General features: G+C 32.3%; 1 protein-coding gene across 1 annotated transcript; it reads right to left on the bottom strand.

Annotated features, from left to right (window-relative positions):
• Positions 1–15,938: 15,938 nt before the first annotated feature.
• Positions 15,939–18,421, bottom strand: LOC120166699 (vesicle-associated membrane protein 727-like). The gene is made up of 4 exons (XM_039175929.1): positions 18,291–18,421; positions 18,060–18,180; positions 16,158–16,220; positions 15,939–16,073 (listed from the first exon to the last, which is right to left on the bottom strand). The coding sequence occupies exons 1-4, from the start codon at positions 18,419–18,421 to the stop codon at positions 15,939–15,941; spliced, it is 450 nt and encodes a 149-aa protein (XP_039031860.1).
• Between the last annotated feature and the right edge of the window lie 9,026 nt (positions 18,422–27,447).

Consider the following 27,447-nt stretch of genomic DNA (forward strand, 5'->3'; position numbering starts at 1 on the left):
GTAGTGTAGTATAGTTTTATCGATACTGTTTGCAAGCATTCGAGACCTCCTTTAGCAAATTCGAACGGTGAGATAAAGCCCAGTGGTGAGGGAAACACACTCTGAGATCAGCACGATCCACGGTGGACGACGAAGATCAAAGCGTTGGAAGCCGAGAGGTTCTTGGCCTATTTCACGACATTGGGGGCTATTTTTCATAAAAATCGAGCCCGAATCCATGACCACCGTGTCAATGAGAGCCAATCCTGAAGTTTTAGGCCCGATTAACCACCAGAGACGGCGGTCGATACGGCGATGTCTGTCGTCGACTTTTAGAAAGTGAAGAGAGAGAGAAGAGCATTTTATGGGAGGAGAAATAGGGAAGAAGAAAAATTGAGGAAAAAAAAAGAAAAAAGGGTTTGGCCCTTTAGATTTAGGTTTCTCTTAATTTAATCATTAATTTGAACCTTAGACTTCGGGTTTGGCCCTTTAGATCTAGATTTTTTTCACTTTAGCCCTTAGACTTTTAATTAGGTTTACTCTTAACATAATTAATTAGGTTTTTAATTAGAACCTCCACATTAGGTTAGATTTCACTCTAGCCTTTTAATTTAGAGAATAATCAGAGTTGGCCCTCGCCTTCACGCTCAAGGGATCATCTTGATTATTCGATCCAATAACTGGTTTAAATCAAATAGGATTAATATTAGAGCCTCCATTTCTAGGTTTAGTCCCTTAGGTTCTTTAAATCACATAATTGACACTTTAAGTTAGAAAAAGCCTTAATCAACCCTTATTTTAATTAGGTTTAATAATAAATTATTTTATTGCATCATGTTTTCAAACCCAAGGCAATGTTCACTTATTAGGGAGTCAATAATATATCCCACGAAAGTATGCTCAGGGGTGATTACTAGTGATTCCCGAAGTAGGTCGACATCCTTTTCAAAAACACTGTCATGTTTCCTAAATTCCAAGGCAATGTTTGATTATTGGGCATAATAATTGATCTCCTGCATTCATGCTAGGGAGAGAACACTATTGGCTTAAATAAACGAACATCATTTTCAACTGTGCACCTATTGTGAATTTTTGATTAAATAAAGTTTAAACTTAGAATTTCTAATTTTAAATATAGGGTAATCAACTAGGTACCCATTTTTGGGCGATGTGGGGCTGTTAATCATTCCTCACGCGTAACTGACTCCCGAACCTGTTTTATAGTTTTCATAGACCCTAAACTTGATATTTTGATAAAATAAAATGTTTCATTAAAATTAACAAGTTTTTATGGTGTCCTAATCGCACCTTAAAATGATTGGTGACATCTCTTCACAATTTCAAAATCTTTTCAAAGAAAAACCTCTAATTCGGACTGGTTTTTTCCCACCTGGGCGAAAATAGCGTCGACAGCTTGACGACTCTGCTGGGGACATTTTGTTTTCTAAAACAAATCAAGAGTAGAGCCACGAGTTGATTACCCTACATTTGGAATTTATAAATTTTGCTTTTGAATTTATTTAATTTATAGCTCATTATGTAATCTAAAAAAAAGATTTTCTCTCTAGTTAATGCTTACACTTCTGTGAATATTTAGGACTGTTACATATCATAGCTCTAAACCTGAGCTCAATCCCAATTTACCTAAGTAGGGGGAAATACCACACCTCATGGGGAGCATTGGGCTTCCTCGTGTGGGTCTGACAAATTACCTCTGGAAAGCATCCTAAGTTACAAGTCCGGATATCAGTTCTGAGACATGCTTTTAGTGGTGTGATCCACTAAGTTGAATCTGATTTGCAAGCCTTAGCAAGTTGTAAGGATAACTTGGGAACCCTTTGCTAGAACCGGACTTCATGTAGAGAATTTAGTAAACCTAACCCACTAGAGCCATGTGGATAATATAGGAGAACTAGAATGCATGCGATTAGAACTCTTAATTACCTTTGTATGCTTTACTTTTTAGTCTTAACTTTGAGTCGTATTTAATTATTTTTACTAAGCTTACATTTCTTTGAATAATCATTTTAACTAACTTGATTCTTTTTGTCTTGTTTCTACTAACTTGATTTCCTTTTGTCTTGTCTTGTGCTTTGTTGTATTTTTGCATGAACATGACATATCATTCAAAGGTATTGATCCCTGAAATAACTGGTCATTTAGAAGGTTCTTGAAAAATAATGCATGCAACAATGCCTTTCATTGTGTTAGATAGAATTTTGAAGATTCTCTATGTAGATCGAGTAGTGACAAGAGATAGTCTACTTACTAAGGAGACAAGCCGGACATCTACTTGCTGAGATAACAAGTCGGTCAAGAAGATTCGACGCTGAAGCCAATAGTTAAAGGTAACGAACCAGCTTGATAAATTTCTGAAAGTATGAGATGAAGTAAAAGCTTTGAAGGTTTTCAATATGCCTAAATATGATGAAAGACGATTCAATACCCAAACGCTTGCAGGAGCTGGACAACTTAAAGATGGACCAGATTTTCACTTCCCTAGTGTAGCGAGACATTTTCAGTTTCTCAAGAATTATTCAAGGAACAATTACTTTTGGGAGCAATTCCTTTGTTGTATTTGCATCTCGTATTTTGCATTCCCATTTCTATATTTTTGTATTCATATGTGTATCTTTGTATTCGTATCTATACATCATACATTGCATAATATATATTGCATCTCAACATGCATTAATCACGGATCCTGGGAGTAACTCACAGAGAATCTTGTGATAGAAGTTTTTGAGGTAAATTGAAGTCACCCCATTCCTACCTAGAAAAGGATTGAGAGCTATGGACGTGATGTTAGCACCGTCTGAAGTTCGAGACACATCATTGAGATCTGTGGGGTATCGAAGAGCAAGGTCTAGAATTTGTTTGACCCTGGGGCATTGAACTTTAACGTGTAATGAGACATTTTGGTGTTAATCAGGAAAAAGTTGTTATATCCACCATGAAGCCTTATTCCACTAACATTGCCCTATTTGAACGTGTTTTTGTTCTTTCTTTATTTTCTTAAAATAATTTGATTATTGAACTTATGTCATTTTCTAAGGTTATGAGCAATAAATCAAGTTTTAATCTTGTAAATCTTTGAATATCAAATGAATTAAAGGTTCTTTTACTACTTCATTAATTATAGATATTTGAAAAGTGGCAAGATTATTCCTTTCGTGTTCCCTCCAAAGCCTAATACCCTAACTCATTTCCTTACATGGAATGTGTTCATTACCAAAAAAATCGAACCTCGACATCACCTCCCTCTAAAATAATAAAGTCATGCCCTTATCCCCCCCGAGGCACCAAAATTCGTACTTTTACCTTTTCAGACAGTGCTAAAATTTCCATAACATTACCTTTTTTAGAATTATAACTTTAAAGTCATACATTTCTCTTCCTAGAAATAACCTATGTTTATCTCTAACCTCAATAAAGCTTGGAGGCATAAAATACAAGATGGTCATGTGTACAAGAACCATTCCTGCAAGAAAGACAAGATGGAGTGTTACAGATCAAGTTTTTGCAAGAGAATTTGAATAATTGGGGCATACTAGGAGCAACGTGAAGTAGAAATAAAGGGAATCATTGAAATAATTTTATAATGCATTAATTACATTGTTTTTATGTGAATAGAAGTTAATCATGAATACTCATCCCCCTGGGATACCTCTTTTACAAGGACTTCTGTGTATAAGATGATGAAAGGCTTTGTTTCATTTATCATTTCAAAAAAGAAAAAGAAAAAAAATATATCCCTTGTTGTCCCCATTTGAGCCTGAATTATTTTTTTATGATTCAACCCTAACCAAGGATCACCCTTCACACTAGGGGACAAAGGTGAAGGACATTTGCTTGCATGAATAAAGACCATCAATCCATGTTTTTTTTTACAAGAACAAGCTCATGTAAAATAAAGTGAAATAACAAGATACCGTAAGGTGGACCAAATACGAGGTGCTCGAATATCAAATCATGGCGAGAACAAAGAAAAGAAAAAATAAAAAGAAAGAAAGAAAGAAATAAAAAGAAAAAGAAAAAGAAAAAAAACTGATCAAGTATTTCAAGACGAGCGACTCATCGAGCTTCAAGTCACAAGGTTGATCAAATTCAGCGGGTTCAAAGATCTAGAATCAATTCACCAGAAGATCATGGAACAACAAAGGAAAATAAAAGAAAAATAAAAGACACACAAGCATATTCAAATCGAGCAAAACAAGATTGAAGACATCAGAACGAATTGATCCTTGGTTCGATAACCCTTAAACACTTGTTTAGGCCTATTTATCTATTTCTTTCATAACCGTGAGCCCTGACATATATTACGTGCCTGAAAAGTCCCTTCTAATCATACATGAATTTCTAAGTGGAGATGTTATCTTCAGATTTCATTCCGCCCTCAGGGTTAATTTTTATTTGCAAAAATAGTTGTATAAAATCTTTAATGCATGATAGGAAAAATAAAAAAGAGGGGTTAGAGTTGTAATAATATTTTGAAACCAAAGGAGGATTTTAGTAAAAAGCCTAAAAGGCGGCTCAAATATGAAGATTATACAACTATCCCATAGTATATGGTCTTATGCATCTCTTGGTAAAGCGCTATACCACCTTAAAGTAATCTCGAGAGTTGGAGACCAGTGAACATTTCCAAAAGATTAGCACAATGGCCATTTCATTATATCAATGAACACCATAATCAAGGGTGCAAGATTTTAACCTGAAACACATTACCTCCCCAAATCAACCTGAAACACTCTACTTTCCCAAGTCAGCCTAAGCCTTATATCAACATTAACATTACACATGTCAGATGCATATAATTTTTGAAGGATTAAAAGAGAAGTCGACTTATTTGATATTCAATGAACTCTTGTTTTACAATTTGTTTTGATTGTGAGCCTGGAGAAAATGGAAAAAAAATTAAAATTTATTCAACAAACTTTTTTTTCACATTTTTAAAACTGAAAGAAGAAGAAAAATATTTTCAAACATGACAATCTCAAGTGAAAAAGGTTCTTGAAGTTTGTGAGGCTCATTCTTCCTCAATTGGAGAAGAAAAACAAACGATGCCATAGTAATGAAGACATTTCACAATCTTGAAAGCAAATAGTCTGAGAGATTAGAAGGACTGGAGGATAGAACTTCTAACACTTCCTTATGACATTTTCAGTAATCCATCAAGAAATAAATGATCACCTTAGTCGAAAGGGGGACATATCTCAACTCATAGCAAAAAATTCAAGACATTTTTGTTAAAAGAACTGATCACTTGTTAAGTGTCCATTTGATTATGGCATCATGAAGAGAAGCCCTTAAACTATTCGATAACATTTATGTTGATGTCATATGATTGTTGATTAGTAACACAAGAGTGAGACCATTCGAGATTAAGATTTTGGCACGAAAAGAGCCATGAGTACCCACATTGGGGCATTACCAAAATTAGATCTTGTTGAGATAACGAGATTCAAATCAAATAAACATGGTGAATGAGCCTCGCCGTTTGGAGTTCTGAGGGCAGAATGAGGACAAAAAGAGTTTACCTTGAAATGCTTATGATATAACCATTGAATTAGAACTAGAAAGAGTCATCAAGACCATATGCCTAACTACAGGAGAACACTTCTTCTAAGATCGTAACAAAGAAACCAAAGATAGAAGACAAAAAAACATTATTGCACAAGATAATCAAATTAATCCTCAGAAGATGCAAGCTTAAGCTGACAAGTTGCTATTGAGGCATGATCCATTCAAAGATGGTCAAGTGAAGGAAGATTGAGGTCTCTACTTTGATACGAGAAAAAGAATAATCAACATTTTTATATACAATAAAGTCATGCATTACATTTCGATACATTTAAGTGCATTCATATTTTCATATATATGCATAATTCTTATAGATTTTCCAAAGAAAGAAAAGAAAGAAAAGAAAATTCAGAATTCAAGCCTCAAATGGAGGGAATTACATTAAGAGTGGCAAAACCTCAAGAATTGAGGAACCCAATACATATAACAATCATCATTTTTAAAGTGGGTCATGTTACCCAATATGATATTTTCAAATGAATTTTCAAAGAAGCTAAGTTTGATTTTCAAAAGTTCCTTGATGATTTCTTCAAATGATTTTTTAAAGAACTAAATCTGATTTTTAGTGGTTTCTTGAGGATTAACCAATTAACATGGTGTTTCAAATTATTTTAAGAAGTTAAGACTACTTTTTAGGTGTTTCTTGATGTCTTCGAATGAATTTTGAAAGAAGCTAAGCCTAATTTTTAGGGGTTTCTTGATGTTTTCAAATGAATTTTTAAAGGAGCTAAGCATGATTTTTAGAGGTTTCTTGATGTTTACAAATGGATTTGGAAATGAGCTAAGCCTGATTTTTAGGGGTTTTTTTATGTCTTCAAATAAATTTTGAAAGAAGCTAAGCCTATTTTTTATGGTTTCTTGATATTTTCAAATGAATTTTTAAATGAGTTAACCTTGATTTTCAGGGGTTTCTTGATGTTTACAAATGGATTTGGAAAGGAGGTAAGCATGATTTTCAGGGGTTTCTTGATGTCTTTAAATAAAGTTTTAAAGAATCTAAGCCTAATTTTTAGGGGTTTCTTGATGATAATTGTAAATGAATTTTTGAAGAAGCCAAGTTTGATTTTCAAAGGTTTCTTGATGATAAATCTTTCGGGCATCGTAACATAAATTTGCATTATTCTGGTGATTTTTCGTGCATTAATTTCAAAGCCACGAGAAATGATGAATGCTTCATGTACTAGTAGTTATGATGTTGAGCCAATGTTGAGTTCAAAAAGGGTTTCTATAAATTCTAATTTCAACCATTTGGAAGGTCATGTTCTGTCTGTGCCAAGATTAAAAGTGGATAACTGGGAAGTTCTCTTTTCATTAAATGGGCGACAAAACTTTGAAAAAATCAATGCAAAACATGGAGGGCTGAATTTGATGTTAGCAATTGAGCAAACACCTTCAATTTTGGTTATTTCTAAGGTTCCAACTACCATCCTTAGCATGGATGTATCGTAGGACTTTTCAGGGAACGCAAATTTTTTGTCAGTTTCTACGGTGTTTAGTTCTAGATAGTGGCTATTGATTTTTTTTCTAAAGGTAGCAGTAAGTGCACAGTTTCCAAAGCTTGAAATGATATATTCGCTTTTCAAAACCTTCTGGAAAAAATGAAAGCTCTATTGGATTTCTACACAAGTTAAGGTAGGAGAAGCCAAATTTATCAAGAGCCAAAATTTATCGGGGCAAGATGCGCCCGTTCACAAATCAAGATTCACAAGAATGCACTCAGGTGTGACAGATAAGGAAGATAATCGAACCAGAAAGAGAATGACGACTGCTCTAGCAATGAAGACTGCTCTTGCAACCATTCCAAATAGATAAAAAAACATGCATTCATATATATTACATGAGTTTACATCTTTGCATCATACATTTCATCATTTCATAAACATGATAAATTTTGATTTACCTCTCATGAGGATGCCTGTAAAATCTACTTTGAGAAACTATTTTGTCATTCTTAGGATCGTTTCTCTAAAAATTTATTTGAGTCATTCTTAGGAATGTTTGTCTAGAATGTCGTTTGAGACCTTCTTAGGATTGTCTCCCTATAAACCTTTCCAGTGATACCTTTCTTCAACTTGACTTTTCATATAGAGAAGTTAACCATTTACTAGGAAGTGGCCAGATCACTTCAAAGCTAGTGAGCAGTATTGTTTCTAGGATTGACTCAACAAAGACAAAAAAAAAAAAAAACTCAGCGAAGATAAATGAGCAAAGATTCATTAAACAATAGAATTTGCAACACTGATGACATCATGCATGCATATTTAGGCATTTGCAAAATAGGAGCATACACATTCATTTTTCATCAAGTTTTGAATATCTGGCAGTAATTCAAAGAGTCAACAAAGGTTTCATTTCATGATTTCTTGTAAAAATGTGAGAATAACTTACTTAACATTTGCTTGATTCCATCACATAAAGAGTTGGAACAACACTGACCTTGGCTCATCTATCACATAAGGAGCTGGATTAACATCATCACATTGATCGAATCCATCATAGAAGGAGGTGGATCAACATTTCCAATGAAAAAGTTCCTAATGAAAATAACTTGTTCAATATTTCACTCGATTCCATCACAGAAGGAGGTGAATAAACATTTCCAAAGGAAGAGTTTGTAATGAGAAGAACTCATCTGATGAGGGAGAAGAAGTTCATAATAAGAACAAATTGTTCAACCTTAGCTCGATTCATCACATAAGGAGTTGGACTAACACCAACCTTGGCTCATGCATAGCACAAGGAGTTGTATTAGCATCATCACTTTGTTCGAATCCATCACAAAATGAGGTGGATCAATATTTCTAATGAAGATGTTCCTAATGATAAGGACTTGTTCAATGTTTCAGTCGATTCCATCACATAAGGAGGCGAATCAATATTTCTAATGAAGAAGTTCCTAATGAGAAGAACTTGTTCAATATTTCACTCGATTCAATCATTGGAAGTGGATCAACATTTCCAATAGAAGGGTTCGTAATGAGAAGAACTCATTCGATGAGATAGAATAAGTTTATAATGAGAAAAACTTCTTCAACTTTGGCTTGATTCCATCATAGAAGAAGGAATATCAATATTTCTATTAAGGAGTTCATAATGAGAAAAACTCATCCGATGAGAGAGAAGAAGCTCATAATGAGAATAACTTGTTCAAACCTTGACTCATCCATCACATAAGGAGTTGGATCAGAGTCACATTTGCTCGATTCCATCATAGAAGGAGATGGATCAACGTTCCCAAAGAAGAGTTTATCCCATGAGAGTGAAGAGTTCATAATAAGAAAAATTTGTAGATCAAAAATTTCAGCATTTTAGGCCGGATAAAAATGGTGTTTATTATCTTTGCTTCATTCCTGTTCCATAATAATGAGCAAAGAGGAGCAACTGTAATCACCATTTTTATCCAAAAATATTTATTATTATAATATTATTATTATTACCAAAAATCATAAAAATGAAAAAAGGAAAGTAATACCTGAATATCCGGGGCATTCAATGCCCCGGTTACTGGTTCCACCATCTTTATGCCATCTTTATTGCTACTGTCAACACTCAACATTTTCACCGCTGACACACCCTCATCAAACATACACCCATGCCTGCAAACAAAGAAAAGATGTAAAAAATAAAGTTTTTTATTTTCATTTTCATTTTTTGTAATATGAATGTTGAAACGGTTTTTTCCTTGGGAAGCAAGAGTTTTAAAAACCACATAATTTTTAATTATCCCTTCATGATTGATTTCTAATTAAAACAATACGATTTTAGAAAACCTCTCGTTTCGAAAATTTAGAAATTCTTTTACGATAAAAAATATACGGTTTGAGGAGTCGCTACCAATCCTTGATTAGAGTGTGATTGGGCACCCAAAAAATGTTTTGCCATTTTAAAAAAAATAATTTTAATTAAAATGACAAATTTAGGTCTGCATTACCAGAAAATGAGTTCGGGAGTCGATTACGCGTAGGGAATGATTAGCACCCCCACAGCGCCCTAAATCGGTACCTAGTCGATTAATTAATGTCTTTGCAATAAAATTTACAAATTCGATTTTAATTTGATTTATGATCCCCAACAAAACAATAACATATGAATTTTACAATATTCAAAAGCACCAAAATAGATTAAATTAAAATTACCCAACCTTGTTAGAAAGATAAAGAATATTCAATTATTTAAAAATATCGAGATAAGATCTTAGATAAGTTATAACTACCTTTTCTCAAAAATTTTAAATAACCGATTATTTTCTTTTCTTTCGTTCCCAAATTTTAACGCATTGAATTGATTTTTAGGTGTCACCAATGGAATACATTTCTAATTTAAAATCGTCAAAAGCGGATATCTAATAAGTTAAGACAACTCACTTAAAACAATTTTAAATTAAAAGGGTATTACCCTTAATCCAATTATGTAATTATGAGTCGAGTTATTCACGTGATGATATCATACATCAAAAATTTAAGATACATGCAGTTAAATCTACGTGTTAACAATAAAATAAATTCACTATATTTTACACATTAAACCAGTCAATATAATTAAAGGGCATAAACACATTATGTAATGATTATTTCCTATTATGCAAGATACTTATATGGCATACATATATATAATATTACATTACATATGAATTCATGAGATGGAAAATACGTAAATAAAACAATTGCAGTGGTACCCTACGTCTGTCGGTTGGTATTGGCGCAACTATGGCAACGAGATCAACAGATAACATGGTAAAATCAATGTTTAGCAGACAATTCTTGACAACACAATATTAATAAATAAATAAAAACTAAAGAGTGGAGAGAAAACATGCCACGCCCAGTTATAAGTATCTCATGCATTCCAATAATTGAAATATATATATATATACTAATCCATGTTGCTAACATATTTAATGATTTAGTTAAAATAAGACAGAAACAACACTGATCATAATACTATTAATATATAAATGTATACATGCACACAAACAGGTTAACACCGACAACTATATACACACATATATATATATATATATATATATATATATACGATTAGCATATACCTGCATGAAGCCCACCTAATCAAATACGAAACTTTGCATACAAATATGTTTACGGGTACATAATGAGTTTAACAAACTTATACAAATATAATGCATGAATGAGACTTAAATACAAAAATAAACACATAACATCGCAAACTATAAATTTTTAAAAATATATATACATATTTGAATAAGGATTAAATTTAAACAAATGTGAAATTAAACATGTAAATTAAAAATAAACTAGTGACCTAAATCAAAATGTACATAAATATAGGTCTATAACTAATTCACCCCTAATATTCATGTGACTACAGTATAATTTTACCAAAAACCTATTAATATGTAACGTAAAATAAACTAAAGCTAAATTTACTAAACCTAAACACACGCAGAACACCCAACCTCACGCTTCACTCTTCTTCTCCAAACCTTCCTCTCTCTCATTCTCACGCACGCACACGACGCCACTCTCAACGCCGGCGAGAGCACCAACTAAACCCGACTAGGGGCTAAACCCCCTAAGGTAAACGTTCTACCCTTTACTTCTCTCTATTTCCTCTTCTTCTTTTTATCGATCGAGATCCTAAACCCAAAGCCTCCCTATATACTTCCTAACACAGATCTAAGCTTAGCAGTGGACATGCAAAGATCTAAGGGCCATTAAACCCTTCGAATACTCACCCCGATGATGACCCCGGCGAGGCTCGTCCTTTTATTTCCAGCGATGCTCGGAATTCTCCAACTTCCGGCGAAGACTCGAAAAAGAACACAAGTAAATTCCTTTTTTTATTCAGTTGGTTCGAACTCCCCTTTTGAATAATAATAAAAAACAAATAAAGATGTTTTTAAGGTTTTGTTTCTACTGCCTTATATTCATTGCATTTTCTTCATATCCGGGAAGAAGACCTTGTTACATTGCTTGTCCATACAAAAAATGGGAAATCGACCTTCGAAAATTGCTTCTCTCGAATACTAAACAATGGAAGATCAAAATCCCTTTACCCACTGTTTACAATTTTTTTTCTGTTGAAAAACCAAGCCCTCCGTTTACAATTTTCATCCGGAGTTTTAATACCCCTTAACAACATTTTCCCTATCCTCTGTTGAAAAATCGAGAACCCTTCGAACCCTCTGTTTGTTGATGAAATCCCCCTCCTCTGCCCGAATGATTGCCTCCGTATTTATGGTTGTTTCTAATCAACCTTTTCCTTGGATTAGTACTGAAGCAGGTATGTTTAACCCCGTAATTTTCGGGTTTTATTTTTATTTTGAAGGTTTAGGTAAAGGTTTGTCGAAACTCTTTGATTTTGGTGGATTTGTTGTAGGTTTCACGTGGGAGGCATGGTACTGGTCACTGATTTCATGTGGGAGGCAGCAGCTAAATGGGCTAAATGGGTCGGGTCTTGTAACTGAGTCTGGATTCGGGTCTTGGGCTTGAACCAACATTTTATAATTGGGTTGATATTTGTAACCGTGTATTGGGCCTGTAAAATATAATATGTAACATTAATAATAATAATAATAATAATATATTATAATATAATAGTTGTAATAATAATAATAATATAATATTTATAATTCGGATAAAAACGGGTGTCTATAATGAGGGGTTTATAAAATCCTTTTTGCAAAATATAAAGGGACTCTTAATTCAGAAAAAAGGAAAAACATATTGTAAAAGGGGCCTCTCTATTTTTTATCATTTGAAGCAAAACCACCAGAAAAAAATGAAATGAAAAGAAAAAGAGAGGGATAAAAGTTTACCTCTCGATTGGTATTGTTCACCGATGTTCGAGACCTTATTTAGGCAATCTAAACGGTGAGATGAAGCTCGATGGTGAGGGGAACAACATACTCTAAGATCAGCACGATCCAATGGTGGATGACAAAGATAGGATCGTTGAAAGCTAAGAGGTTCTCGACCTATTTCGCGATATTAGGGGTCATTTTTCACAAAAATCGAGCCCGGATCCATGACCAACGTGTCGAGGAGAGTCATCCATGAAGTTTTGGGCTTGATTGACCACCAGAGATGGTGGCCAGTATGGTGATTGACGGTGACCGGGACAACGTCTATCGCCAGCATTTAGATAGTGAAGAGATAGGGGAGAGCATTTTATGGGAGGAGAAAGAGAGAAGGAGAAAAAATGAGGAAAAAAAGAAAAGAAAAAGAGGTTTATATAACCCTATCAGACGTCGTCATTTTGGGCTTTTATATGCGCATTTAAGACCCGGAGTGTCTAACCCTCTCCGCGGTCCTTGTAACTATATTTCCTATTCAATTTGGTCATGTATTCTTCTTTTATTTCAATAATTTTTAATTTAATTGTCCTTACTTTTATATTTTCCCATTTTATTTTCAATATTAATATTTGGTTTATTTACTTTGAGGCCCCAAGGTTATCCGTGTTTTTACAAAATGTTCACCTATATGTCCTTTTTTATCTTAATTCGATATTAATGTCTTTATGTTGTTATTTTACATTTGTTTTGTTCATTGTTTATCCATAATTAAATTCATGGTTTATTCGTGTTGTAGCCCCTATACTTTTGTTGTTTTTTTTTGCATCATAGTTCTAGATCTTAAGCTTATTTATTTTATTTTAAATTTTGGTGCCCTAATTGCATGATTTTTTCCTTTTATGTTTATTCTTTAGTTTTCTAGGTTTGTAACACCCATTTCCCGTATATGTTTCCGTACACGAGTCACATATGTCACATGACTTTTGAAACATTTTTTTTACTTTTCGTTTTCTTTAGATAAAACAATTTAATAATATAGTTTATAAGACATTATTCAATTATATATATATATATATATTAAACACGTATACTCCAATTAGCAATACCAGATCATATTATCCATATTTAAAATCAGCATAAGACGATTCAGTTAATCTATTACAAACCAATTTCCAAAATATTTAAATAGAGCTAATAGGACATTCATAAGTACATGCCACTAAACTGAGTCAAAATTTCATCATAGGATGTCTTACTGATGTTGTAGTATATTCATTGATGCTTGTAGTTGCTTTGTACTCTCTACTTCTAATAATGGCTTTTACCTATATGTAAAAATCAATCGCACGCTAAGTATTCACTTAATGAGGCATAATAATAATGAAGTGAAATAAAAACATAAGTATATCATAAATATCAAAACACGAATTAACTCGTATAAATCATAATAATACATAAAGTTATCTTGGTAAACCAAGTTTCTTTCACATAAACTACAAAATGATATTTAATATGCCCATCATACTTATCAATCAGTATTTATCTAAATTATTCTTGTATTTGCTCAATATATGTTGAATGAGAATGCATGGTACATAAATTTGCACCTAAGTACCAATATGGAAATTCACAAACTCATTTTGAAATCCTTGGGGTGCACATATAGTGCCGATACGGTCATTCACAAACTCATTGTGAATTACGTAGGTTGCACACATAGTGTAAATACGGTAATTCACAAACTCATTATAAATTACTTATGTTGCACACATAGTGCCAATATAGAAATTCATAAACTCATTATGAATTTTGTGGGGTTGCACACATAGTGCCAATACAGAAATTCATAAACTCATTATGAATTTCGTGGGGTTGCACACACAGTGCCAATACGGAAATTCATAAACTCATTATGAATTTCGTGGGATTGCACACATAGTGCCAATACGAAAATTCATAAACTCATTTTGAATTTTGTGGGGTTGCACACATAGTGCCAATACGAAAATTCATAAACTCATTATGAATTTGGTGGGGTTGCACACATAGTGCCAATACGAAAATTCACAAACTCATTTTAAAATCCTTGGGGTGTACATATAGTGTCGATACGGTCATTCACAAACTCATTGTGAATTACGTAGCTTGCACAAATAATGTCAATACGGTAATTCACAAACTCATTATAAATTACTTAGGTTATACACATAGTGCCAATATAGAAATTCATAAACTCATTATGAATTTTGTGGGGTTGCACACATAGTGCCAATACGGAAATTCATAAAATCATTATGAATTTTGTGGGGTTGCACACACAGTGCCAATATGGAAATTCATAAACTCATTATGAATTTCGTGGGGTTGCACATATAGTGCCAATACGAAAATTCATAAACTCATTATGAATTTCGTGGGGTTGCACACATAGTGCCAATACAGAAATTCATAAACTCATTATGAATTTCGTGGGGTTGCACACATAGTGACAATACGAAAATTGCAACATATACATTAAACAATATGCATTTATGACTATCATAACATATAAGTACATAATAAATGCACTCACCTGGTTTGCCTTTCTATAATGCTCAAATGTAGTCCGACTATTCTATAACTTTATCCTTGCCTTTCTGTTTGCTTGACTCATGAGCTTGATTACGATCTACACAGCATTCATAATCACACATACAAATATGATGTTAGTATACTTACTAAAATTTATCCAAAGTATAATACTCAAAAGTACTATTAAATTCGAATTCTATTAAAATTCACCTAACTTAACATTTCAGACTGAATAGTATTGATACCCCTCATTTGGTATCGATACTTCTCTTCTATGGTACTGATACCCTCTTCGATATCGATACCATTCTAGCATTCTGGAATCCATTTTCCAATCACAGTATCTATACATTCTTCATGGTATCGATACCTCCACATCAGTATCGATACTACTTGTATCAGTATCAATATTGTTCATTGTGTTCATCATCTTTCCTAAAATTTAACCTTATAGTATCGGTACTGTTCTTACAATACCGATACCCTTACCCATATTTTACCTCTTTTTACTACTAGAAAAAACCCCTTTAATGACGCGCATTGCGCGTCATATATGGGTGCAGATGACACACAAATGCCTATCGTTGAAGCCACCAACATAAATATCAGATGACGCGCAATTGTGAGTCATAAATCTATGGCGTGCATTTATGACACGCATTTATGACGCGTATTTATGACGCACATTTATGACACTCATTGCACGTCATTGAAGCCCTCGTCATAAATGAAGATGACACACATGTATGACTTACATTGCGTGTCATTGAAGCACACGTCATTAAAAAAAATGACACACATTCTTGTGTCGTGATTGTATTTCGTAAATTATATATATATATATATATATATATATATATATATATAATATATATTAATGACAAATAATCATAAATACAAATATAATATAATATATATATATATATATATATATATATCATATTATATATAAGCAATCCATTTGCATACAATATATTCACATTAAGTTATCAAAAATATTATAATGGTTCTTAACTTTGGCTGATCAAAGTCAACATTTGAAACCCCCACACGCAAAAAGCCATAAAATGATAATTACAGCTCCTCCTACCATCAGTTTCATTTGCAGATTCTTCAGCCACATCCTTCGTCGCAGTTGTCGCCCTTGCCTCTGGAAGCTATCAGCCTGCGATATTATTACAAAACCATATATATATTATGATGCTTACCCAAACCCTAAACTAAACCATAAAAAGAAGATAACACCAACCTGGAATTGCAAGTTTTCTGTTTTGTCCACTAGAAGTTCAATCTTCTCCCCACGATCCAAAACCTGATCAGAAACGGAACTAGTGAACTGAACACTAGCTGTTACGCCATGGGAAAACATTCATTTCAGACATAGTCCCAAAATTTGGAATATGAACTTTTGGAATGAAAAGTTTTAGGTCTTGTTAAAGTAAATCCATTAAACTATATCTATGCATAGGCATGTGCACTACTGGCGGTAAAAAAACTCCAGAGCATCTGAAGGCACAAGTAGATATTTGGTTTGGTACTATAATTAGTTTGGACTGTGACCATACTGTATGTTACTAAACTAATGCACGAGAAAACTCATTCATACATGTCTGCTGCAGAAGTCAATGCTAGAGCAAGATGGCTTTTGCATCTCATATGACAATAACTATAAAATCACAATGTAAATTTCTTTAAAAACTAGTGATGATATTTGATGGTAGCCACTTTTCTTCTCTTTTTTCAGTAAATAAACAAAACAGAAGATTCAACCTTCAACAATCCACACCATTAGCATTAAAAATTAAGAAAATCTTTAGCTGATGGAAAATTCAACAAAATTTGTCTCTTATTATATTCACTAATAATTTACCTCTTATATAGAAGGCTTACAAATTATGAAATAAAACCCTATTTTCATAAATTAACAAGGAAAGCAAAATATCAGGAAAATATCCTAATTCATAAGTAAAGTTTATTTAAACCAATAAGGAAATTATAGGAAATAAAAATCAGAATCAAATCCCCTAAAATTGAAGCACCTAGAGCTAAGGAGAAACATTGCATAACCAAAAAGGCATTAATGCACCAAAACAATCTAGAAATATTCTTTATTACATACATAGTCATCACTCAGCACAGATGGGTGTATTTTGATGGCTAAGAACATCACCAAGAAAATCTTATCATCAACCAAACACTACTATATTCAAAGACTCGTCACAATCTAGTCAGCTATTCGTAAAAGTTAACCAAGACGTACCACCAGATTTACCATATAAACCAAACTTTATACCTGTAAGTTACTACCTCAACCAGAGACCTACCTCTGCTCCTTTATTGTCACATTGGCAACTACTTTTTTATGGGCTTTTATTTCAGTTAGACGTTAAAAATCTCATGTCAACTTTGAGGAAGAATGTCATGAGAAACCAATTAAATCCATTACTCAGGGGGAGTTAGAGCTAGTGTGTTATTTGAAGAAGACTTCACATATGTTAAAACAATATCCTAGGGAATCATTTTAGAGGTGCCATGAAGTTATCTATTGGCAAACAAAAAAAGACAGTTCTATTGTTTTACACATGGATGATATGGTCATTATTACTGATGATAGAGGAGGGATACAAGTATTGAAATAGCATCTTCAAACTAAATTTCATACCAAAGTTTTAGGGGATTAAAGATCTAAAATAGGGTTTAAGCAACAAAAGCCGATGATTATTTCCTGATAATCAAGAAGCTCATCATAAAGCCTCAAATCCAGAAATATTAATGTTACCCTACAACATAAGACATTTTCTTCCTCTTTTTTTCTTATATTAGGGGGTTATTGTTGATGAGAAGGGGGTTTTCTTCTTCTGATTGTCACCTATAGTTACTACCCCTGAAATTTTGAAATTCTCATGATCCGCATGAAATATGGAACCTAATGGTAATTTGAATACTAATAACAACAGTACATGAACGTTGAGAAAATAAACGACATAATAAGTTAAATATTTATAGGCAAGTTCAATGGTAGTAACCAAAGAAATCTGTATACCAGCCACTAGAAAGGAAGACTATTACAAAATACTTAAATCTCTACATTCAAAATAATACATCCATTTTTTCCACACTTGTACCACTTCTCAAGAAAATAAATACATACCTTTTCAATGTTATCCAACATAATCCCATTCACCTCAGTTACTTGAGCTTTTAATTTTGAGAGCTTACTAATTTCTTCTGGATGGTTCATGCAATATTGCATGTGCTCCTTAAGCCTTGGACTATTGTACATAGAAAGGCACTACAGGTTAGGATTATACTATCATATGTATGAACATCAAAGGATAACTGGACAAATGTAACAATTTAACCTTGCCAAGCATTTACTTACCCAAATTCTCGGTCAAGATTATATGCAACACTAAATCGATCCTCAAATAAGTCGTCATCGTCGTCATCATCAGTTAAAGGATGGGGACTCTCATTTCTTACACTCGCACCATATCGTTGTAACAAATCCATGCAGATGTTGGACTCAACAACAAAGATAAAAACATCATGAAAAATTAAGCAGGCAACAACACATAAAAATATGCCCTTTGATGTTAGCAGAAATGATTCTAAAGATGAAAAACTTTAAAGAACTTAAGTGATTGGTGAACGATTCAAAATGGCCTAATTATACAGTTCAAAATCGGATCAAACTTGTAGAAGTTCCAACAAAAATATAGTTCATGCTCAGGTCCAATCGCAGGAGAAGTCTAAACAAGTAAATTATAGTTGGAGAGGCTAGAATCAATACTGAAATTTACTTCATTCTTTTGTGCGATCTTGAGAATAACTTAACATTTCTCGATAAATTTCCAAGAGTAGAATTTAGTATTAAAAGGTGAACAAATTCAATCCAAAAGCATAAGCAATGGTTCATCCTATTAACTTCAAAGAAAATGAAATAAATTCATAGCACTTCTTTATCCCCATACACCAGAAGAAAAGAATATAAAAAACAGAAACATTGATTAATTAATTATCATCATAACCATTGATCCCAGGAAAAGGGTGTTTCACCAAACATCAGAAATACATATGCATTGGTAAATAAGAGACCCAAATTAAATGGATACAACTCCAGCATTAAAGGGAATTAGCCAAAAGATCGAGCCCAGTGAGTCAAATACAAATAACTCAGCACAGTTAAGTCCTCTAAACATTGTTTAAAGTTCTAGTTTACATTGCTAAAGTTATTTCAGCACTCAGCAACAACTCTTCTAATCTATACAAGTTAGAAATGGCCAGAAGAATCATATCAGAAGTTTGTTATTCGACAAATTATGTATAACAAAACAACAATCACATCTTTTTCATCTTTTCCTACTATTCAATCTAAAATCTCCAGAAGCAAGAATTCAACATTCCGTGTTCCCTACCAAAATAATTAACGATCCAAATCTACTCAAATTAACAACACCAATCGATCGCTTAAAATATTGAATTTCAATTTTTAAGGAATTCAAATTTGACAACGATGAAAAAACTAGATCCAATCGAGCAGTGGAAAGATAAGGCTGAGATCTCATCCCAAAGAACAAAAGAGGGAGAAAATATGGATTCAGCTTCGCAAGCTTACAAGTAAATAAATAAATCAGATTCCATGGCAAGTACTCAGGATCCAAATAAAAGGCAAACAAATAATTAGAATTTGGATAGAAAAATGACAAGAAAACCTTATTTTATATGCAATTTAATTTCAGGATTCTACTTACTCCTGCCGTTGAGCCCTGTAAAACAATTGAGGAAATAAATTAAGAGAGACAGTTGCTTTTAATTTCCTACGAAATCTTCTTCTCTGTATTCTTTTGCCATTTTCCAAATCCGGAGTTGCCCAGCCTTGAATCCTCCCAAACCCTTCGTCTGCGTTGTGGTGAATGGGCAAACCAGTGGAAGGTTGCAAAGAGAAAAATGGGGGAAGCAAGAGTGAACTTTGTTATCGAGGGGGAAGAAGCGGGAAAGGATGAAAATAATGAGGGGGAAATTAAAATACGACTTTTACAGATGACACACAATTAAAATGTACTCCATGTTTTTGCAAATTTTTTGGATTATGACTATTAAATATGACACACATTATTGTAAGTCATAAATCGTTCATATTTTAAAAAACATTACATTCTTTTGACACACATTTTTTGCAAGTCATAAATTAGCGCGTGTCATCGTTCGTGTGTCATTAAAGGTATATTTTCTTGTAGTGTTTACTTCGAATTTTACACAAATTCCACCTCAATCTCTTATCCTTTTCTCCAACCATACCATTAAACTCATTATCACTTATCCAAACTAACTTACATCCATAAATCTCCTTTTAACATCCAAAATCTCCAAAGAACACTCGAAACTAAGAATCACACACAAATTCCAAACATGTTTTTAATCACTTCTAAGGCTCTCAATCTCTTATTTACTTCTTTGAAAAGTCAAATATGCCTGTAAACTCCAATAACTGACTCTATTTTATCAAATCACTTAAAAACCCATTTTATTAAATCTCTAATAAATCACTAATATCTTAGTTTTATTCACTCTTAAGCTTTCTTTAATCTTCTATATCACTTAAGGCTTCAAAACCAACCCATAAACGAAAGGAAAAACCTATTTGAAAGAATCTTACCTTTGGCTATGGAAGGCACGGGGCCGACGGGAAGAAGAAGAAGAGAACCAAGTTATTTTCAGTTTTCTTCCCTTTTTCTACTATTAAACCCTTAATAAATATCCCAAATAAAATGAATATTAAAATAATTTCCTTCTAAAAGACCAAAATGCCCCTCCATTCTTCCATTTTTACTAATAAGACTTAAACAAAATCTCTAAATTAAATCCTTGTACTTTTCAATTTATTCAAATTAACTCACTAAATTTTTAAATCCTTTCATTATGGTCACTGACCCGATGTTTGGGGTATTACAAGGTATAAAAATGGAAAAAATGTGTTTTGGTCCCTCTTATTTAGGCATCTTTTTATATTTTGGTCACTGTCATAATTTTTATTTTTTTCATGCTTAATTTTAGCAACTTTTTAATTGAGTAACTAATTTAGGATTACTGTTTTTTTGTTTATTTGGTTGTTGAATTTTATTTTCATTGCATGTTAGTCTCTTTTTGCATGTTTTTATCCTTCGTGAATTTGATGTTTAACTTTATTTCATATCAATTTAGCAAATAATTTTTTATTTTGAATGTGAGACTTTAATTATTGTTAATTTACATCTTAATGGGTGATTTGAATTATTTATTTTAATTTCTCATTTCCTAATTAATCATTTTATTTCTTATTTATCCATTTTTGTAATTTTCTCAATTTATGTATCTTATTTTATTTTAATTTAATCCTAGATTTTTAACTTTGTAGATTGAACCTTTAGATTTAGGTTTCTCTTAATTTAGTCATTAATTAGAACCTTAGACTTCAAGTTTAACCCTTTAGATTTAGATTCTTTTCACTTTAGCCCTTAGACTTTTAATTAGGTTTTCTCTTAACATAATTAATTAAGTTTTTAATTAGAACCTCTACATTAGGTTAGATTTCACTCTAGTATTTTAGTTTAGGGAATAATCTGAGTTGGCCTTCGCCTTCATGCTCAAGGGACCATCTCGATTATTTGATCCAATAACTGGTTTAAATTAAATAGGATTAATATTAGAGCCTCTAATTCTATGTTTAGTCCCTTAGGTTCTTTAAATCACATAAATTGACATTTTAAGTTAGAAAAAGCCTTAATCAACCCTTAGTTTAATTAGGTTTAATAATAAATTGTTTGATTCCATCATGTTTTCAAACCCAAGGCAATGTTCACTTATTAGGGAGTCAATAGTATATCTCCTGCAAGTATGCTCAGGGGGTGATTACAAGTGATTCCCGAAATAGATCGACATCCTTTTCAAACCCTGTCATTTTTCTAAAATTCCAAGACAATGTTCAATTATTGGGCATAATAATTGATCTCTCGCATTCATACTAGGGTGCGAACACTATTTCTTAAATAAACGAACATCCTTTTCAACTGTGCATCAATAGTGAATTTTCGATTAAAGAAAGTTCGAACTCATAATTTTCAATTTTAAATATCGGGTAACCAACTAGGTGTCGATTTTTTGGCGTTGTGGGGTGCTAATCATTCCCCACGCGTAACTGACTCCCGAACCCGTTTTTTAGTTTTCGTATTACCCTAAACTTGATATTTTGATAAAATAAAATGTTTTATTAAAATTACTCGATTTTTATGGTGTCCCAATTGCACCTTAAAATGATTGGTGGGACTCCTCACAATTTCAAAATCTTTTCAAAGAAAAACCCTCAAGTCGTACTAATTTTTTTCCATCCGAGCGAAAAACGGTGTCGACAATCATCCATGGTGGATTCCTAAAGGGGTTTACTTGAATGGGCGTGTCATTGAAATGACTAGCATTTTGTGTCCGTTTTTCCATGTTAGTGCTCTGCCTGATCATACCATTTTCAAGAGCCAGCCTGATGTTGGGTGAGTTTGGATGGTGATTTTGTGTTTGCGGTAATGCTTCTTTTAGCTGTGTGGTGTTAACTGAGAACGAGTATTAGCTCATTATGTATATATTTAACTATCATTTTAATCTGGTTCTATCATTTGAATATCTGATGCTAAAATTTTTGGAGTTCAAACTACTGTTTCAAATGCTAATTTGTTGTGCGATGTTAATTGAGAACGAATTTTACCTCATTATGACTATCAATTTTAATCTGGTTCTAGATTTCTAGTGGATCTGTGGATATGAGCAGATACAAGTAGTTATTGGAGAGTGGAAACTGCTTTGCTTTTGCACATTGTATTGAATATTAGGAAGCTTTTATATCTGGCTTTCTCGTATTTGTAAAAGGGAAGGATTATTCAGTTTTGGGCTGAATGACTTCTCAAACACATGGTTTAATTACCTTGTCTGGCCTGCATGGTGCTGTTGCTTAATATAGATATGCTGGTGGTATAGTGGGCTAGCAATGGCAGTCAATCGCTGCGTTTATCATTTTGATGATGTCAACTATTGGAGTCTTTGTTGAGGGCTGGCCCTAAGTTTTGTTGCTTGTTTGCTGTTATTGTCGACAAGTCACGATTGCTCCTCTCAATTTTTTTTTTCTGAGTGACCTCCAAATTTGGATTGATAATTTGCATTTGTTGAGTTTCTTAGTTTTGTTCAACGGTTTGTACTAAGTTGAGTTTTTTATAGGTCCATGTAATCTACTAAGTTGAGTTTAAAAGTTTTTTTCAATGGTTTGCTGTATTTTTTTTTTGTTTTTTGGTTTCTACTAGTAAGATCTCTTTTGCGTCTGAGAGATACTCGATGATGTGCTTGAGTGTATTTCATACAATGATGTTTGATGTCAATCTTTAGTTATTTGGAAGCGACTTGATTCTTAAAATTTTTATACCTCAAACATTGAAGTAGTGGATCATTGAATCTTCTTTGTATTCGTGTAATTACAGAAATTTTAAATTGTTGTCGAAGATTCATACCTTCGTGTGTTTCATAGTATAGTTTTTATGCAATTATTGTCATTTATATGACTTTTTCCCCCTTATATTAGCTTTTGTCTTGTAATGGGTTTTAGTTCTTGAAATTACAGCCAGCAGTGCTTCTCAGACGCATCAACTAGACGAGCGGCTGACTTGTTATCTTCATTCACCACAATCAAGACTCTCATGAATACTTTATACAATGATCTGGCCGATATTCTTCTGTCTCCTTAGAAACCCTGGGACTCTGAGAGCTTAACTATTGCTTCAAGAACTTGTTCTTTGGTTTATTCCACCTAAGAATGTTTTCCCTTTTCTTCTGATATGGTATTTCATAAAGGAACTCCAACAAGCAAGATGAAGAAATAAGCTTGACGATTGGAGACCGAAATGTATCATCCTAATTAAACATGCTGGATTTCCTCATCAACGGTTTAAAACCGAATCTCGAAGAATGCCGATAAAACTACGATCGACATGGCCCCGGGTCCAGATAATCGTACAGGTAACAGTAACTACAATGGTTTGTTCTGACGTTTCTTCGTAACGAAGCTACAGTTTCACCCACAATGAGTACGCTACTGCTGGGAAAGGATTTAAAGGAGAGGTTGAAGGAGATTGGTATGTCGAAAGATCGAATCCATTTGGATGGGTTGATTTTGCACTTAGCGAGGAAACCAGCGGAGGTGAAGAAAGAGTTGCTCTAGTATTTGGAGTCTCTTGAGAGGATATGAAGAAAGAGTAATTGTAGTTCTTCAGTCTTCTTATTTGTTGTAGCAGTGGAGGTGAAATATCGAAGAAGAAGGTCACATGTGGATTTTTTTTATTGCAAATTCAGATTTCCGTTAACGGAAATTAACGGTTGCATGATTTAAATCGAGAGAACCAATAATTTAAGGGACTAAACACATTTAATTTTTAAATTGATAATCAAATTCGATCGGACTAAAAATAAAATTGATTATTCATCAAGCACATATTTGGTATGCCATTGCTCTTAATTTTCATTTAGTATCAATTTTTATCAACTTTAGAGTTTAAATGTTTGTGCTCCATAAATCTGAAGGAACTTCGATCCAAAGAGGAAAAAACAAAGTCTGTCGAGCGTGATGTGGTAATCTGAAACACTTTGTGATTTCGGGATATTTAATGAGTGTAGTTGTATTCTAGAGCCACTCAGTATCATTTCAATTTAATTTTATATTATTTCTCGCATGAGAATTCATTTATTTACTTTTATCACATATAGAACACTCAATGGTAAATTGGGCGTTAAGGTAAGCTGGGTAAATTGATTCATCTTCGGATGTAATTCATGATGTTATGTTGTGTTAAGTTTCATTTGATTATGATATGTGTTGTGCAAGCACGAATTAAGCTAAGATTATGATGTTGAGAAGGGCTTATAAGCTCATCTACCTTACTTTGTAAGGTAAGATTTAATGTGATAAGTTTGCATTATGAATGCCCTTTGATGATAAGCTTAATGATTATATGCTTAATTTTATAGTGTCTATTGAACTCATGTCTGGATTTGAATTACGATTCATTGACTAAGAAGAAGGAAGTTGTGAGTCTTTGAGGAAGAGGAGGATGACCATTCTCAGTTAATTAGTGAAAATTAAAGAATTTATATATCCATTGCTATTTATACTGTAATGGACTTAACGGTGGAACAAAGGAGAGACTAGTCGGGCCATGAACCCCCTAAAAATATTAAAAAATAAAGGATAAATTGCATATTTAGTATTTAAATTATTACTTTTGTTCAGTTTTGGTATCAAACTTTATTTTTTTTTCAAAATAATAATAAATACTAGTTTAGATTTCGATTTGGTATTTCATAGTTAAAAACTCAATGATGATGCTGACGTGTCATCACAAGATAATACTATATCATTATTGATTTTTTTAAAAAAAATATCACATCAATAGTTTATGTTAATTTTTTAATGGTGAGATACTAAATTGTTAGGTGTTTTTTTAAAATAAAATAAAATTTAGATACTAAAATGGAATAAAATAATAATTTAAGTATTCAATGTACAATTTACCTAAAAATAAAATGTATATATTTACATACATACATACATACATACATATATATATATATATATATATATATAATATATATATATATATTAAATTTGATCCTTTCAAAGTTGTATCATAAATTACTATTTTTTTATTAAACTAAGGTGATTACAAAGTAGTATATATTCTAAATACTCTCAACTATCTGACAATGAACGCTCAATCACCCTGCTACAACCACTATTGTTCTAATTCGTGACCTATAGAAACAACAACAATTCCTTTAAAGAGGTAAGTTGGTCCGTGCAAAAAATTTAAATATCTAAAAAGCAAATGTATCCACTTAAATGTCATTTATTAGAAGAAACTAACATTCATTTTTTTGCATTATCCTTTTTTTAAATGAATGAAAATCTATTTTTTTATTTTTAATTTTAAGATAAAAAATATATATTTTTTCATGTTTGATTGTTCATCTTGTTTAACATGTTCATCTTAATCAAGTTATTAAGTATTTAACTCTTAATTTTATTTCAATTGAATGTAGTCTTTTTAAGGCTTAAGGGCTACTTTTTCTTAGGTAGCAGACTCAATTTATCATTTTCATCTCTATGGTATGTTCGTATCAATTTAACCCTTAAAGTTGTTTTATCACAATGTTTAAAATATTTACTATTATTTTTTTAAGTTAGTGTTTAGGGTTTAATGTTTAGGGGTTAGGGTTAGAGTTTAGGATTTTAAGTTAGGGGTTAAGGTTTAGGGTGATACAATTAAACAATTTCGAGGACTAAATTGATGCGAAAATATCATAAGAGTAAAAATAATGAACATGGTCTACTATAGGGGTAAAACTTAAAAGTAACCTTTAAGCCTTTTTTTAATATTTTACAATTTATTTTATATTTATAGTTTTATTAGAAATCTATATATGTTACATGGGTTAATGAATTTTCATCTCTAAAAATATAATTTTTTTTATTAATATAGGGTGATTACAAGTAGTAGCTAGTATTTGTTCTAGAGAGACTCAACCATTTGACAATGAAACTTAAATATTCTGTTGTCGTTGGTGCTCAAACTCGGTACCTATATGAATAAAAAATATAAAATATTATTAAGAATATTAGCAATGTTAAAACTTTATTAAAGTTATTTGACACTGTTAATGAATTCGAAAAATTTAATTTCCTTGCTGTACATTTCAAGTCATCACATCAAAATTTGTTGGTAAACTTATATCTCAATGTTCAATATAAAAATTTTCTTCAATTCCTTTTCATACATCTAATTTGTAACCCTCCTTGCTTTGCCAAAAGGATATCTGAAAAGGGTAATCTCATTTCCCTGCAAAAAAAAAGGAACCACACGTTTTCATTAAGTTTTCTTTTTAATTCAATTTGAGTTCGATTGATTGTTTTTGAAATGCTAAACTCGATTTTCTCAAACTCGAATCGAATTGAGTTACGTATTATAGTCCTCGAATTTGATCTTATTCAATAATTTAAACTATTCGAGCAAAACACAATATGACAATAATGATTTTGATTCAAGCTCAAATTTAAATTAAACAATATATTATAGATTTGATTTACTTAATTAATCGGACTATTTAGTTATGAGCTTGACAACAATAATAAAATTGAGTTTGAAATATTTATTATATTAGCGTTGTACATAATCACGGTTAACAAAAATTTTCCTCCATCAAAATAGTCATTGATCAAGTTTATGGGTAAATTACACCTTTAGTACCTAACTATTATTTTTATTTCATTTTAGTCACCCAACTATTTTCTTTTAAAACCATACATAATGATACATTTTGGTTTAATGTTGGATACTCATCACTAAAATATTAACAAAATACTGACGCAAATTTTTTTTAAAAAAAATTTAATGATGATGTGACATTGTTTTATAGTGATACGTTAACTTCACCGTTAAAAAATAAGTGATCGAAATGAAACCGAAACGCAA

Source organism: Hibiscus syriacus, unplaced genomic scaffold (assembly GCF_006381635.1).
Source record: "Hibiscus syriacus cultivar Baekdansim isolate YM2019G1 unplaced genomic scaffold, ASM638163v2 tig00111644_pilon, whole genome shotgun sequence".
Lineage (NCBI taxonomy): Eukaryota > Viridiplantae > Streptophyta > Magnoliopsida > Malvales > Malvaceae > Hibiscus > Hibiscus syriacus.

What these genes read in the sequence shown, in the direction of transcription:
- LOC120166699 (XM_039175929.1), bottom strand. Translation starts at nt 18,421, where the DNA reads ATGGATTTGTTACAACGATATGGTGCGAGTGTAAGAAATGAGAGTCCC. An exon ending in TGTTGGATAACATTGAAAAG is followed by an intron (nt 16,221 to 18,059) that starts GTATGTATTTAT and finishes GTTTCTGATCAG; the next exon opens with GTTTTGGATCGTGGGGAGAA. An exon ending in CAGAAAACTTGCAATTCCAG is followed by an intron (nt 16,074 to 16,157) that starts GTTGGTGTTATC and finishes ATAATATCGCAG; the next exon opens with GCTGATAGCTTCCAGAGGCA.